Source organism: Hibiscus syriacus, unplaced genomic scaffold (genome assembly GCF_006381635.1).
Source record: "Hibiscus syriacus cultivar Baekdansim isolate YM2019G1 unplaced genomic scaffold, ASM638163v2 tig00111392_pilon, whole genome shotgun sequence".
Lineage (NCBI taxonomy): Eukaryota > Viridiplantae > Streptophyta > Magnoliopsida > Malvales > Malvaceae > Hibiscus > Hibiscus syriacus.
Genome location: NW_024063078.1, coordinates 3,882,741 through 3,898,183, shown reverse-complemented (window position 1 = coordinate 3,898,183; position 15,443 = coordinate 3,882,741). Strand labels below are relative to the sequence as shown.

Below are 15,443 nucleotides of genomic sequence, written 5' to 3'. Positions count from 1 at the left end.
ATATAATGAAAAATTGAAGAGATACGAGGCATTGATTTTATTAATTTTTTTAAATTATGTATTTCCATTGTCAATGCCACCTTAAATGTCTTGTTCCTTGGTGGCCGTCCAAAGGGGAAAGTATGCAAAGATAACAACATTAAGTTAATTAGGGAAGGTTAATGTTTGGACTTTGGACCTACCTTTGTCGAGGTAATCGTCCCAATTTGCTTGTCTTCAAGGCCGGCAATTTGCTGTAAACCTTTTATATATATGCTCACTAACTGTTCCTACAAAAATGATATTAAATTTATTTTTTATTAAAAATAATATTAAAATATCTTAATGTTGTCCATAGCAAAAGCAAGTTTGTAGTCAATTAATGTAGAATTGCATGTATCATCACAACAACCTCCTACCAAATTCCCATTACTTTCCTTACAAATTCATTTACTATTCGATAGGGCACCCAAAAGTGTTTTCTATGATTTTTCTCATCTCACACTTTTTAGTTAAAGTTTTATATTTCTTAATATTAGTCCCTAATATTTCGGTACTTGCTGTTTTTAAGCATCTTCAAATTTTAATAAAATTATCCCTGAAATTTCTTGTACTCTTACCAATCACAGAGACAAAGTTTACTTGCCAACCCTCAACTAATTGGTCCATTTTTCTCCTTTAGTATATGTGTGTGTGTGTGTGTGAAAGTAGATTAGGCTTGATTTAGGTCTGTACTCACTATTCTCTCCTCCCACTTCGGTTTCCTCCTTAATACCTTGGAGTAAATAATGGCACGCTTCAATGGTTTGTTGTATGAAAGCTTCAACCATGATTTCGCCATTCGAAGGTTTTGCACGGAAAGAGTGGAGCTGGAGCAAGTTGAGTTGGAAGAAACGATGAATTGTGATATTGACTCATGTTGTCCAGATGATGAAACCAGCACCCCTCACTTGGCTGCTTCTGAGGTCCAAGACTTCGTTGATAGTTTCTTCAACATGGAAAACAATGTCGATGTCGATGATGATGGGGATTATAAAGATGATCATCATAATTCCAAGAGGCAGGAAAATTCTCATTGTTTTCAGGACGAAATTGATACGTTTTCGATCGTGAATGCTGATTTAGGAGATGCTTCGCCGATGATCGAAGGAGATGAGTTGGAGAGGAGTGGCTCGTGTGAAGATTTGGGAGCACATGGAATTGTACCTAGTATAGAGGAGGCGAGCCATGGGGTAGACCAAGGGCTTCACCTGGTGCATTTGTTGCTGGCATGCGCCGAGGCGGTCGGTTGCCGCGACTTACACCTTGCAACCTCTATGCTCACTCAAATCTGGGCTTCGGCTAATCCTTTGGGTGATTCACTGCAAAGGGTTTCCTATTGCTTTGCTGCCGGATTAAAATCTAAACTATCACTTCTTCAAAACATGAATGGAAATGGCACGATCACAAATTGTGTCGTGGACGTGCCATCGATAGCTAGGGAGGAGAAAACGGAGGCTTTTCAACTACTTAACCAGACAACTCCTTACATTGCATTCGGTTTCATGGCTTCGAATGAGGCAATATGTCAAGCCGCACAAGGGAAAGTTTCCTTGCACATCATTGATCTAGGAATGGAACATACACTTCAATGGCCTTCCCTGATAAGAACACTAGCATCGAGGCCTGAAGGTCCCCCGACTCTTCGAATCACAGCATTAACCAGTGATGAACATCTCGTAGAGCTTGAAGCCGGCATGAAGTCCGTCATCGAGGATGCTTGCTCACTAGGTATACTAATGGAGTTCCATATTATAACAGAGCCAGTTACACCATCTCTTTTGACCCCCGAGAATCTCAACTTAAGAGAAGGGGAATCATTATACATCAACAGCGTTATGCACTTGCACAAATATGTCAAAGAGAGTAGAGGATCACTAAAAGAAATCCTCCAAGCAATCAAGAAACTAAGCCCGGCTTTGTTGACAGTGGTGGAACAAGATGCGAACCATAATGGACCATTCTTTTTCGGGAGGTTCTGAGTCCTTTCATTACTATTCAGCCATTTTCGATTCACTAGAAGCTAGTCTACCCAGACATAGTCCTCAAAGGATGAAGATAGAGAGGCTTCACTTCTCCGAAGAAATCCATGACATAGTAGCTTATGAATGGTCAGACCGGATCGAAGGCACGAAAGAGCAGATCAATGGCGAAGACAATTAGGCAGATCTGGATTTCAAGTGATGGGATTGAAGTGTTTGAGTCAAGCAAAGATGATGCTTTCAGTTTACAGCTGCGACGGTTACCCATTGGGCAGTGAGAAAGGGTGCCTCCTCCTTGGGTGGAAAGGCAGGCCTTTGATGCTGGCATCTGCTTGGCAACTGCACAATGCTTCGTCCTCGTACTAACACCGGACCATATCATCTTGATCAAAGCCGTAGCCATTATTGATTCAGCGTCGACATTAATTTAACTGAACTTAGAAAATAAGATATTTTCTTAGGTACAATCAGACTATAGGGCCCCAACGGAACACACTTTTTCTTTATATATCATTAAATGCACTTTCAACCTTTAAAATGTTAAGAAGCATCTTTAAAAAATTAAATTATTTAAAGAAATTATGCTTGAATTTCCAAAAGGAAATGTAAATTGTGATGAACTTGTAGAAAAGTTTAAAAAGAGACGATAAAAGTATTTTTTTTCAAGTACAATGGTACATTAAATCACAATATCTGTTCCATAACATTATTATTCCTTAATAAGAGTAGCCTTCCGTTCCAAAAAAAACAATTAGGATACCCCGATTCTCCTTTCCCAAGTAATTGTACACTTACATATACTACTCAAATGTGTGCACAATTGAATGAATACCTATTGTGGAAATGACTGTATCCCTTTTCAGAAATCATTATCATTTTGATGCCTTGTTACCCTTGCTTTGTTGTGACATTGTACGCAATCGACTGGCAATTTCTGTGAACGATGGCCTGGCTGCAGGTTTTGGGGACCAACACTGTTCCATCAATTTTCTCCATTCACGATCACAAAAGCTTGGAATTGTCGGTCTCAGTGTGTTACTCACAATGCCTCCTGTATGTCGAAATAACTTTTAGATCATAAAGAGAGAATGACTCGAAGCATGGTATCAATGCAAATGCAGGAAAATGCATATAACCATCTTATAGGCAACCGAACATATCTATGTTAGGAATCAGCATGAACAGATACCTTCCATGTCATTTAACAGGTATCAATGCCTCGTGGTCAATAAAACAGACCACCCTAAAAGGATCTTGTAAGTGCATCAGTCGAAAGTAACAAAACTACTTCCATGTTATATATTGGCTCCAGAACAAAATTTCCAACCCAATGGATGGAAAACACAGGCTGTTGTTTAAAGAAGAAAAGTACTTGAGTCACACCTATAATTGCACCATAGTGCATATTGGCATAAGGCTCTTCCCCAGTGAGAATCTCCCATAGAACAATACCAAAGGAGAACACATCAACCTGCAGATCAACAAATAAATGTAAACAGTTCCTCAACAATCAAAGCAGTCATGCTTGTGACACCATGAAAACAGGTACAAGAAGCATACAGAAAATGAATATGTTTCCGAGGAATCATCTCAACATCGAAATATAGTTTTCTTTCACATCCCCCACCCACGGACCCATCTCTTTCTCCTCTTTTATTTTTAATGAATATTTAAGGGCTCCCATAAAAGAGTGCTCACAAGTGTATGCACGTGTGCACACATACATACATACTTTATTTAGATATAGACGACTATTGGTCATCAAAGAATAAATGGAAGTTGACAGTGTGGTACTGAAATTGCATATATACAGAAGGGGAAAAAAGTTTTATTAACTACCACTTTAAATTCAGACTCAAAAATTGATTCTCTTAGACTATTACCAATGTCATCCAGCTTTGAGTTCCATTTCATTTAGAAAGCCATGGTAACTAGAGTAGTTTGATGCCTATGGTTTATCTATGAACAGATGCTGTATTAAGACATACCACAAGCAAAAGCTGTTCATTTTAATCATCTTGACAAATATATAGATGCGGATAAACATTTTGCAAAAGAGTACATCTTTCACAAAATGCTCTCCCGTTATTTGCAAAATTCAGCACTAACTGCTGCTTTCTGATCCACTGTAGAGCCAATTAAGCAGTAGAAGCCATTTGTACCATCATTATCTTAATTTCCCATTACACAGAAGCTGCTATAGATGGAATGGCAGCAATGCCAATTCAGAATACATGCTTATCACTACAATGGTTTCTTAAATGACTAATAAGAATAATCAGTTAAAGGAAGACTTCTTTACATTGGGTTTTATCATTATGAACCAAGTCTTAGATAACAATAATCATGTAAAACCTTCCAGAGATCCGTGGGAAGAATCAGAAAGAGCAAATGGCTTATTGTGCCAGTTCAAGTTAATTTCATGAAAGGCATCTTACCTTTTCTGAAACCTTATTGCTGCCTCCATTTAGGAGCTCTGGAGCCATCCATGGTAGGGTCCCCCGAACACCACCCGAAACTAAGGTGTTACGTTTGATTTTAGACAGTCCAAAGTCACCAACCTGGGAAAGAAATATTCTTAGAGATATAATAATTAGCACAATATTTTAATGGTACTAATTTGAGAAGGGCAACGAGGTAACCTTGCAAATAGGTCGTGAAGGATCTTTCAAGTTAACAAGCAAATTGTCACATTTCAGATCAAAATGCACAATATTTTTTGAATGCAAATATTCCATCCCAAATGCTGCATCCATAGCAATTATGAGCTTCTTTCGGCGATCAAGCAACCTGGAAATTTAGATTAGGTAGAACAGTAAGCAGGAGATATTTGTGAAGTAACAACAGGCAGTTATGAGAATTTCATAAATATCAACACCCCCCCACCACCACTACCACCCCAACAAAAAAACAAACAAACTATAAAGTGAAAAAAGATTTCACCTATCCTTGCGAAGTAAAACATGCCTAAGGGAACCATCAACCATGAACTCTGTAACAGTAGCCATTGTTCCTCCAGGACCATCTTGAACCACACCATAAAATGCCACCACATTTGGATGGTGAAGCTTTGAAAGAATGTCAGCTTCCCGCCAAAATTCAATGGTCTGAGGATGTAGACCTTTAGTAAAGCATTAAGTATGAATAATACCAGAGAGAGAATGGCAGTAGCAGACATACAATAACTAGTTAGATAATGATGATTATGATAATAGCTATAATAAAGAGAAAAAATCATCGCCAACAGCCATGTGGTATAGTGACCAGATATCAAACCCTGGCAACCCCAACTATAAAAAGAGGTTCTGTTCGGACCCCCTTCAGTAGAAAAGGTAAAAATATATATTTTTAGTTTGTTAAACTTGGATCAACAGGCTTTTCAAACAATGGCAGTAGCAAAACATGCAATAACTGGGATATACAGTGATGATAATGATAATAGTTTTTATAAAGAGAAGAAATCATTGCCAGCAGCGATGTAGTCTATTGACCGGATATAAAACCCTCGCAACCCCGTGTGTATGCGCGCGCGCCCGTGTATAAGGTCTATTTGGACCCCCCCCCCACAAAAAGGATAAAAGGTAAAAATGTTCATATTTTTTTTGTTTTTTAAACTTCCTTTTAAGATCAACAGGCTTTCAAACACTGGCTTAATGAACAAAAGAAGAAAATGTATTATATGCATAAAAATATTAATTTGTGCAACACAAATTACCAATCTTTCTTGCTCAGATGATCGTCCCGTGAAGCAGCTCTTTTTTATTCTCTTGATAGCAACATCTGATCCCCTCCAATTGCCATGATATACAGTCCCAAATGTACCAGAGCCCAGCTCCCTCAACTCTTCAAGATCTTCATTCTTTATGAGCTATAACATCAATCCAGAACAAACAAGTAAGCATCTAATACACATTACAGAAAATGTTTAAGAAAGTATGTGGGGCACTGTCAAAATATGTTGAGGCCCAAAATATAACAAATAAGCAAGAAGAGAGATACATTTTTTTTGTTTCAGTTTGTATGTACACGGAAGTTTACAAAAGCAAAACAAATGTCAGAAACACAGCCCTGCAGCTTCAAATCATATTTTATGGCCAGTTGATACTCCAAAAAGCTTATCACCATTGCATTTGAGTCAACAAATTAAGTTTATAATAAGAAACAAAGACTGAATCTAAACATATAAAGAGGAGCAAAATTTAAATTAGCACTACAAAAGAGAAAAAAAAAATCTAAAACTATATATTTCAATGTCTTTGTAAATTTAAGAAACCATTCAACAGCTAGCGTTAGCTATTGTTCTCCTAGAACTTTTATCACGCAAAATTAGAGTCATCAGAATCGAATTTTGAGCTTTCTTAGATAGAGTGACAAAAATAAATAGCTTCAACAAGGATTAGAATACATGTCTAGAATGAGCTAAATGCTAGACATAAACATAGACTGTCCCTTGAATCTGGGATTTTATTAGATTATTTTGTGAGGCACACGTAATGAGTAAAAAAGAAAGCTAATTTCTCCAACTAGAAGCCTCCGAAAAGACAAGCAAACACTGCTAAAAAACTGTTCCACTACCCAGTGGGAGTGCACCTAGGCACATCTAGCTGTTGCACCTTAGCATTAGATAACAAAAGAGCTTCAGAACTTTTCAGGTGAGGCACATTTTATCAGGCACGTGTTTGGCGAGCCTAAACATGCCTTTTTGCAAGGCCATAAGTGCATAAAAAAGTCTGCTTGATTGAAGCCTTTCTAGTTTCTTTAATTTTTTTATTAAATGTACCTTTATTAGCAAGAACAAGGATAATATCAAACTAGTTACTTTCAAAATTTTGAGTATTCAACAACAAACAAGGGATCAAAGGAAATCATACACATTGGCCAAAGAAAGAAAATTTTGCATGTTTTGTAGGATAAATTGTACCACTCTTTACAGTTCACTATCAAAATATGTATCTTAAGGTCATTTTATATACATAAACAAGCACACACAAAAACATGCACATGCTCATTTTTATTCACTCGGGCAAGCGCCTATTGCGTGCCTCACCCTTTTGAAAACACACTCAAGTATCAGCCTCTTATCTCTAAAAAATTACAGTGATCTTATTGAATTTGTAGTTAAGCTTCCAGGTTTCAGTTTCACATACATAAATAAACACTTGGGAAGTAGTGATAAAGATGAAAAGTTTGCACATGCCAAAAGGCAGAAGGAGATGCAACGTAAATTCCAGATTTTTTTTTGTTTGAAGTTTCCGATAAATAATTGTTTATTGCAAGTGGCCAAACAGTGTCCCACTTCATTTTATATGCACCAAAAGTATAAGAAAAGCAGGAGAACATGTGACAAAGGTAGCATACCTGCAAGGTATTGATATCAAAATCTCCTAGAGAAGGATCCAAAGGAGGTAGACCAACATTCCTCTTTTCAGACTTCGGCTTCTAGAAGAACCCATGCAGTCATATTCTGTTAGCAGATGTCTTCTAAGGAAACAAGGTGAACAAAATCAATTAATCATTGAAATTAATTTACCTCATATTCTGACTCTGGTGTTCTTAGGTTTTCTATCATGGCATCAAACTGCACACTTTCACTGATTTGCACTTGGGGTTGATCATCCTTCAGGTTGCTTACACCAAAATTTTGATCAGCATCAGCTTGGCTCAAAGGAACTACACCCTGTGGGGTAAACTGATCTGATATATGATCTCGGTTGATGGGGGAACCATCTTTTTCTTCAAAATCTTGAGCCAACTTCTGAAAATATGACCAGCGTTTTGGCTCATGGTTTTCCATGTTCAAGCTCAAGCCAGCTCCATCCGTTTGCAGTGGGCCAACGCCAAAGGACTCCTCAGAAAGCATTGCTTTTGAAAACATATCAGAAAGGAAGTCACGAGGAAATCGATCATTAATATCAATAAGAATGTCCCCATGATCTGCCCTGATAATACCACCATGGAGGTTCTCTTTAGAATCATCTTTTGTTGAACTCTCCGCCCTCAAATCAACCTGAAAATGCCCTGGAGGGTTTTTGCTAGTCAAGTTGGCATCATGGGGCAAAGTAAATGCTGATTCACTAGCTACAGGAAGCCCCAACCCAGTTTCTGATGATTTATCATCTGGAAGATTATCTTTCAGGAAACCAACCTGAGCCCCATCTTTGTTTGAAGGTTGTATACTGTCCACGGGATTTGAAACTGCTTGCTTCAAACCTGTGTCCAACACTTCTTCAGCAAGCTTTGAGTTTATCTGAGAAACAGCACCAGGATGGGAAGTGATATTAGAAGGTTTAGCAGCTGAGCTCTCAGTTTGGGGAGCAATATTATCGCATAAATTTTCAACAGTTTCTGTGTTTGGATCCTGCTGTGCCACATTAGATTGAGGGTGAGCTAATAGAAAATGGGAACCTAATGAATCATCAGACTTTGACAATCGATTTAGCATGTCTAACTGCTCCCGAGGTATTCTTTCTGAATAATAAACCTTGTGAGGAGGTACAGTGGGCTCAATGTAGTTTAAATCAGCGGGATTAGAATCAGAATCAGCATAACTAGAAGTAGAGTGATGGTCATCATTACCCTGTTTAGGAACAGGCACTTGATTCACAGCATCAGCATATGACATAACCTTTTCCTTTTCCTGAAATTTAACTTCATTTTTAACAGTAAAAAGAGACGCATCTTGTGAAGTAACCACAACTTGCACTTCTTCATGCGGGAAATGATTTAGCACCTTTCCATCATGTGGCTGGGGAGAAACTGCATGATCTGTTTCCAAAGGATTATATTTTGCAAGGTCATTGCCCCGGTTACCTGAACCATCAGGTTTGGGTTTCAACTCGGTCACCAGCATCGGCATATTCTGTTGTTGTAGACCATTGTATGGTTGCACTTCAGTCAAGCGTTCATGTTGATTCATAAACCCATTAGGTGGAACTGAATTAGAAAATTCTGCAATATTGGAATAAGTAGAAGAATTATGACCATACTGCATTGGATACCCCATCCTCTGACCATGATAGAACTGTGGACGGGTTTCGTAGGTGCCTGAGGAACCTGGTAGAGCTGATTGAGAAGACTGAAAAGTTGACGATGACGCCATAATACCAGGAATGTTAGAAGAGCTAATGACAACTGAATCTCTTGCAACTCTGCTTGTTTCCCTGACAATATTATTTCCCTCTGATTCTGTTAGATTGCTAGCAGAAAAGCTTGTCAACCCCTGCAGTGTAGAGCTTGTCCTTGTTCCAACATCCATTCCGTTGATGGCTACCACAAACTGAATCTCAGAATCACCATCCATGTTGCCTAGACCAAACTGAGTATCCTCCAAATCACTCAGCGAGAACAGAAACATCCTAAGCTTTTGGGAGGCCTCTTTGTCTAGAAGCTCGTTACATTCCTCCATCATATTCTGCAGATCATCATCCGAGGACACAGACACTAAAGCATCAAAGTCCTCTCCCGGAAGCTGATATTTAATCACTTCCGTTTGGTCATAAATCGATAATATCTTCTGCTTAAGTTCCTGCCATGAAATATCCTTTCTGATGCGAATTATGCGTGTTTCACCTCCAACATACCTTAGCTTTCTGTCACTTGGTCGAGGTAGGATTTTTCCACCAAAGCTGCAGAGAACCTTCATCTTTGGCGAAGTGCCATCAGAGGTACCAAGTGACATGTATAAAAGGCCTCTATCATTTTCGTAGCCCGGGGTGGTCTGTTGCATTGATTGAAGTGACCCATATCGACTTTGGTTTTCATGTATAGAGCCTTTTCTTTCAAACCCCTTTGGACCTTTCTCTACTACATTAGGCATTGACATATCAGACTCACATTCAGACTCGGTACGACTAATGCCTAGAATACCTTTTAGATCCATATATCCTGTTGCATAACTGGATTCACCGAGAGAATTTGGGATGAAAGGCTTCATAGGATTTAACCGGTCCCGCATAAATTCAAAAGCAAACTCCTCACCAGTCTGTATGGAATAATTAAGTACAGGTTTGACATCAGATCCTTTTGGCTCAGGAAGTCTTATACTCATGTTTATGCTGGTCATAGGATTTCGCATGAATGCTTGAGTTGCATGAGAGAAATCCCCATTTCCATGCTCCACAGAGTTGTACTGTTTACTTGCTCTAGGATGTTCCATGAAATTATCGTTTTGATTTTTCTCCATTCATTTAGTCTCAATAGGGTCCCTGTACCCACATGTAATCATTCAGATATAAAAGGAAGATGACAAATACATAAAGAAATCATCTATTAACACAAACAATCACCATACTGTACAAAAAAAGACAAACTTGCCAAAGCACCTGAAACCCAATAGCAAATTCTATTTAGTTTCCAGTTTTTTGTTTCAGAACCAAAAGCAGATGAGACTAACCGCCAGGAACCTTTATGAGTAGTAACAGCTACTGACCTGCAACAAGACAGAGACTTCGTATCAGATTTTGCGGCAAGTAACAAAACTCAGAACTATGTTTGAGTAATGAAAAAGTAAAACAAAGATGAAAGAAACTAGAAATTAATGTGCAAAGTTAACCCAAAAACAACTTTGCAAGTTTACCAAGAAAATGTGCTGCTAAATACTCCTAAGCCTGATCATATTTCACTTTGTAATACCTTAATATTAGCTTCAATTGATCAGAAACAAGACAGTAATCAAAACATGAAACCCTCACTTTCCCAGGTCTTAGAAAACTGGTATTAAGAAATTGAATGAGGTGATAAAAGAAAACCCTCAAGGGACAAAGGGGCCTAGAGGAGGACAAAGATCTTGATCCAATGTTTATTGTTCACCAAAATTCAGGCTGATATCAGGAACTTAACAACTAAAGGAATAACAGATGCCTAAATGCATTGATGTGATTGTTGATACCTGTAATTTGATGTGTATTATTATTAGCCATCTTAGATGCTAAACCACAACAACGAGAAATTAATGACTTCTAATCATCTTTCTTAAGGTTCAGCAGGTTCCAACACCCAACGGATACAATAGACACAAAAGACATAAGCAAAAGAGATCAAACAATAAAAATGTTACAACCCTCAAATATAGAAGTTTAATGCCTTGCTTCTTTCCCCTTTAATGCCTAAGCTACTGAAAACCTAGCATTTCATATTCTCTCTCAATTTTTTAAGATGCAATGAATGAAAGCATCCCAACATTTGACTCAATGGCAGGTGGATATACTCATCTGCTGAAAGAAGTGGGTTCAGATCCCATTTCCCTCATAAATTAAAAAAAAAAAACAAGTCCAGGGAACTTGCTAGAAGCGGAAAACAGTGAGCTTTAGAAACAACATTTTACTAAAGTAAGAGAACAAAATAAGATATCATCACCAAAATTCAACCTTTACCAAGGACACCAAAACTCATGTCTCTATTATGACATGTGTAGGTTGGCTTCTCCGCTGATTATTCGAATTTCATAATTTTACAGTGCAAACTTAATTATATTTATGACTATCAACTGCCACTGGAACAAGTTATCGTCTTCGAACCCACCAACATGCAACAGTAATTGAAAAAGAGAAAAACAAAATGAAATCTAAGCTATTTTTAGTGGTTTAAACTTAAACTACTTTCTCTTTAAGGTGAACGTATAGTATACTTAAACCAGCAGCACCAACCAAGTAATACAACAGCTAAAAATTAACCACGCAGAATATATACGAAAAGTTCACCCGGCTAAACAATACCTCTAGTTTAAAACGAAATCTACCAGAAATAAAATTTAAACCCTAATCTTGTAGAGAAACAGATCAACATAGATGAGCTTATCAACTACATACAAAATAACAAGATTTGGAGAAACAAAAGGAAAAATCTTCTAAGTTACAAAGAAAATAATAACCTGAAAGCTGAAAGAGATAAGGGTTTATGATGGATGGTTTTCACAAGAGATTAAGTGAACCAGCAGCTACCACTGTAATACAACAAAACTCTCTCAATTTAAACATCAAAACTACAGTTCTCTGATAATCTGGAAAACGCTCAATTCTGACTTTCCTTGTAAATCTATTTTTTCATTCAAGTAAATAGTCAAATAAAAGTAGAAGATACTAATTAAAGAAATGGAACATTACGCCCCAAGGTCACTCACTTATGTGTTAGTTAACAAATGAGGTACTTTTTTCTAAAATTTACAATTTCACAACTTAATTAAAATATTATTATAAACAAATCATTGGTGGTTAAAATTGAAACATACTTCTAATTTTGACTTAGTATGATAATAATTTTAGTCCTCAAAACTTATATATTATATCAATTTGGTCTTAGGTCAAAATCATTTAATAAATTTAATCATTTATTTTTTAAAATTTAATCAATTTAGTCATTTTTACGATATTGTCAAACCAAATGATTCTATCAAATTAAAGCAATAGTTAGATTATTTCATTTTACCGTAAAGTATCTGCAAGTTATTGTCAAATTGTTATTGTACCCAAAAGATTAACATGAAAGTAATATAATATTTCTAAAAGAAGAAAAGACAATTTAAAATAAAAATAAATACTAAATTGATAGAAACTTTAATCATAAAAGATTAAATTTATTGAATTGTTTTAAATTAAAACCAAAATAATATATATATATATATATATATACATTGAAGATTGAAACTGTTATCATATCATGTTATTATTTCGTCTAAGATTTAATTATCAATGATTTATTTGTAATATTTTTAAATTGAGTGACTAAATTGTAATGTTTTAAAAAGTGACTCGTTTATTATGGAGAACATAATTGAATGAGTGTAGTTTATCTTAATAGAAGTAAAAAAAATAAAGGATAAATTATGTATTTGGTCACTAATCTATTCTACAATTTTATTTTGACCACTTATTTTTTTTAAAATCATATTTAACGTTACGTTTTGTTTTGTTTTGGTGACTGGCCATTAAAAAATGAACGATGATGATGACATTAGGGATGGACAAAGGGGGAGCGGGTGGAACCAGTGGTCCTCCTAAAAACTATAATTTCTTATATATTTTAGATATTTTATTTGTATTTTTAATTAAAAAATTATTTTCTCCCTTTAAAGTTTTATAACTTTACTTTCCCTTAGAATTTTATAAATTAATTCTCTAACATAAAATTTTTAGTATGACCCTAATTGATGTGTTACTATAAGGTAATATTACATCTTCATTTAAAATATTACATCAGTAATTATATTTATTTTTTAATGATAAATGATAAAAAGGAAAAATATAACATTAAATATATTTTTTAAAAAATATTTTGGTAACTATAACCTTGAGAATAGGTGGATGACTAAAAGCAAACGGATATTATTGTATACATTCCGATTTTACCCTTTAGTTTTAAAGGTATTTACCAAAGGGTGGTTCGTAAAGATCACGTGCTTCTCATGTAAAGTTCTCTCTTTTGTTTTCTTCCTTAAATCCTTTAATTACCGTTGATCGACTTTCCGGTGAGTTATCAAAGGTGCAGTTTTCTTCTATGCTGACGATGATCTGCCGTCTTGATGAGAAATGTTAGGATTTGATCAACTGTTTTACGGTAAAGACCAGTGGGTGCATCATTAAGATAATACATCTAAATGCATAGTAGTAAAACCACTGAGTAGTTGAGTTTTGATCCTCAATCATATTCTTTTGTTTTCTTCTATAAAGTCGCCTTCAAAGCTAAGCCAAGATATACAATAATAAATTATATTATATGCATAGAAAATGGGATATCTCTAACATTTGACCTTCTCAAACATTATTTTAGCACCTCCATTCATTTTGAAAACAATTTCCTAACAGGTCTCACTCTGACAAGTTTTTTATATAAGGTATATATTATATTTTTAAATGATGAATAGGGGTGTAAATATACCAAACTTTAACTGTTTAAATTTTTAATATTGTGTTTATGTTCGTTTAACGTTCGTGAATATGTTCGTTTATATATTTAAAAACATGTTCATTTAAAGCTAAAAATGGTAAAATTACGCCAGTAGTGCTTAAACTTCTTAAGCTTCATAGTTTAACTCCAATTTTCACTATATGTTCAATTTAGTTCTACATTCATTAATATTTAAAGTATAAAAAAAAGTAAACGAGTTTTTTCATGAACATAAACTAACAAATCAATAAATGAGTTTTTTTGTGAACATAAACTAACTAGATACATCTCTTTTTTTTATTTATTTGTTTATTGAATTAATATAAAAAATTTATTCATACTCGTTTATTTAACTTAACAAACGAACATTATACGAATAGTTCATGAATTATTTACCTACACTCCGAATAATGTGTCTAAAAATTGACTATTTGTAATAATAATTACATACGTAACATGCATTTATTATTACCACTTGAAAGTTGAGAATGTAATTTAAAATTTATGTACTAATAAATTAAATTAAATTTCAATTAATATTGTTGTTAGTACATCATAAATAAGCATATAAAATTAAATATATTTAGACGTTCAGTATTCATTAAATTTTTAGTGAAGAAGGTTTTGAATTGAATAAATGTTGTATACAAATTTTATGCATCAAATTTTTATTAATTATCTTATCTTGTGTTATCGATGTTTGATGCAAGTATCGTAATTATATGAATTGATACATCAACAATCAAAATAAGTAAAAGTTAAAGTACCGCATTGAATATTTAATAAAGATGTAGATACCATTTATGATATTAAGGTTTGTTTATTAATAAGTGAACATGTAACACATCAAAGATCTCAAAATTTAAAGGCCTCATACTTAAAATATATATATATTGACTTAGAAAAAATTAGCACAAGACCCCCAAAATTAAGAACCCATACTTTAAAAAAAATAAGTTAACCTATAAAAAAGTTTAAGAACCCCACATTTTAAGAGTCTCGTTCTAATATCGTTCTAATAAATAGCACATAGCCTACATATTTTATGGGACGCACTTGATGATATTATCTCATAAATAAATAAATGCAGTGTTTTTTTTATGATAATTATTTTAATCTGCAATCTCAAGAGAGCGATGTTTAAGCTTTAGGTCGGTTGCATTACACTCTTTTTTTTATATATATATATTTCTGTGGATTTTCATTTATACAAAGAGAAGAAATTATGGAATTTCAGTATATAAATAGGATAAACTACATTGGTGGTCACTAAACTTTTCAAATGATTTTCACTTTGATCATTAAATTTGAAACATTTTTATTTGGGTCAATCTGTTAAACGGCTAACAGCATTTGAGTCAGCGTGCCCATATGTCGTTTTTGTTTAATAAATTTATTACACTAGTAAGAAAATGACATGTATCATCATCTTATTAAGGAAAAAAATATGAATGGTGTTGTAATGGATCAAACTTTAATTATTGCACCCAACTACTATACTAACTTTGAGGCTTTGTTATGTAATTTCAATAATAAATATGGTAAATTACATTGATGGTCACT

At 34.9% G+C, this 15,443-nt stretch overlaps 1 protein-coding gene and 1 pseudogene across 3 annotated transcripts; one reads left to right on the top strand and one right to left on the bottom strand.

The window, feature by feature from the left end:
• The first annotated feature begins 767 nt into the window (after window positions 1-767).
• Window positions 768-2,389, top strand: LOC120160157 (annotated as a pseudogene).
• Window positions 2,390-2,507: 118 nt separating this feature from the next.
• LOC120160302 lies at window positions 2,508-12,016 on the bottom strand. 3 transcript variants are annotated; one of them, XM_039170725.1, is made up of 11 exons: window positions 11,869-12,016; window positions 10,322-10,428; window positions 7,531-10,204; window positions 7,359-7,439; window positions 5,716-5,868; window positions 4,944-5,107; window positions 4,643-4,790; window positions 4,439-4,561; window positions 3,384-3,471; window positions 2,833-3,051; window positions 2,508-2,530 (listed from the first exon to the last, which is right to left on the bottom strand). In XM_039170725.1, exons 3-10 carry the CDS (start codon window positions 10,180-10,182, stop codon window positions 2,873-2,875), a joined length of 3,588 nt encoding a protein of 1,195 aa, XP_039026656.1. In that variant the 5' UTR covers window positions 10,183-10,204; window positions 10,322-10,428; window positions 11,869-12,016; the 3' UTR covers window positions 2,508-2,530; window positions 2,833-2,872. The 3 variants fall into 3 exon arrangements, with proteins under 3 accessions (XP_039026656.1, XP_039026654.1, XP_039026655.1); XM_039170723.1 differs by lacking the exon at window positions 2,508-2,530 and having other exon boundaries at window positions 2,693-3,051; XM_039170724.1 differs by lacking the exons at window positions 2,508-2,530; window positions 10,322-10,428 and having other exon boundaries at window positions 2,693-3,051.
• Window positions 12,017-15,443: the final 3,427 nt, after the last annotated feature.

Coding starts and splice junctions, on each gene's coding strand:
- LOC120160302 (XM_039170725.1), bottom strand. CDS start 10,182: ATGGAGAAAAATCAAAACGATAATTTCATGGAACATCCTAGAGCAAGT. Junction 5,869..7,358: donor TTGATATCAATACCTTGCAG/GTATGCTACCTT, acceptor TTGATGTTATAG/CTCATAAAGAATGAAGATCT. Junction 3,052..3,383: donor GCACTATGGTGCAATTATAG/GTGTGACTCAAG, acceptor TTCGACATACAG/GAGGCATTGTGAGTAACACA.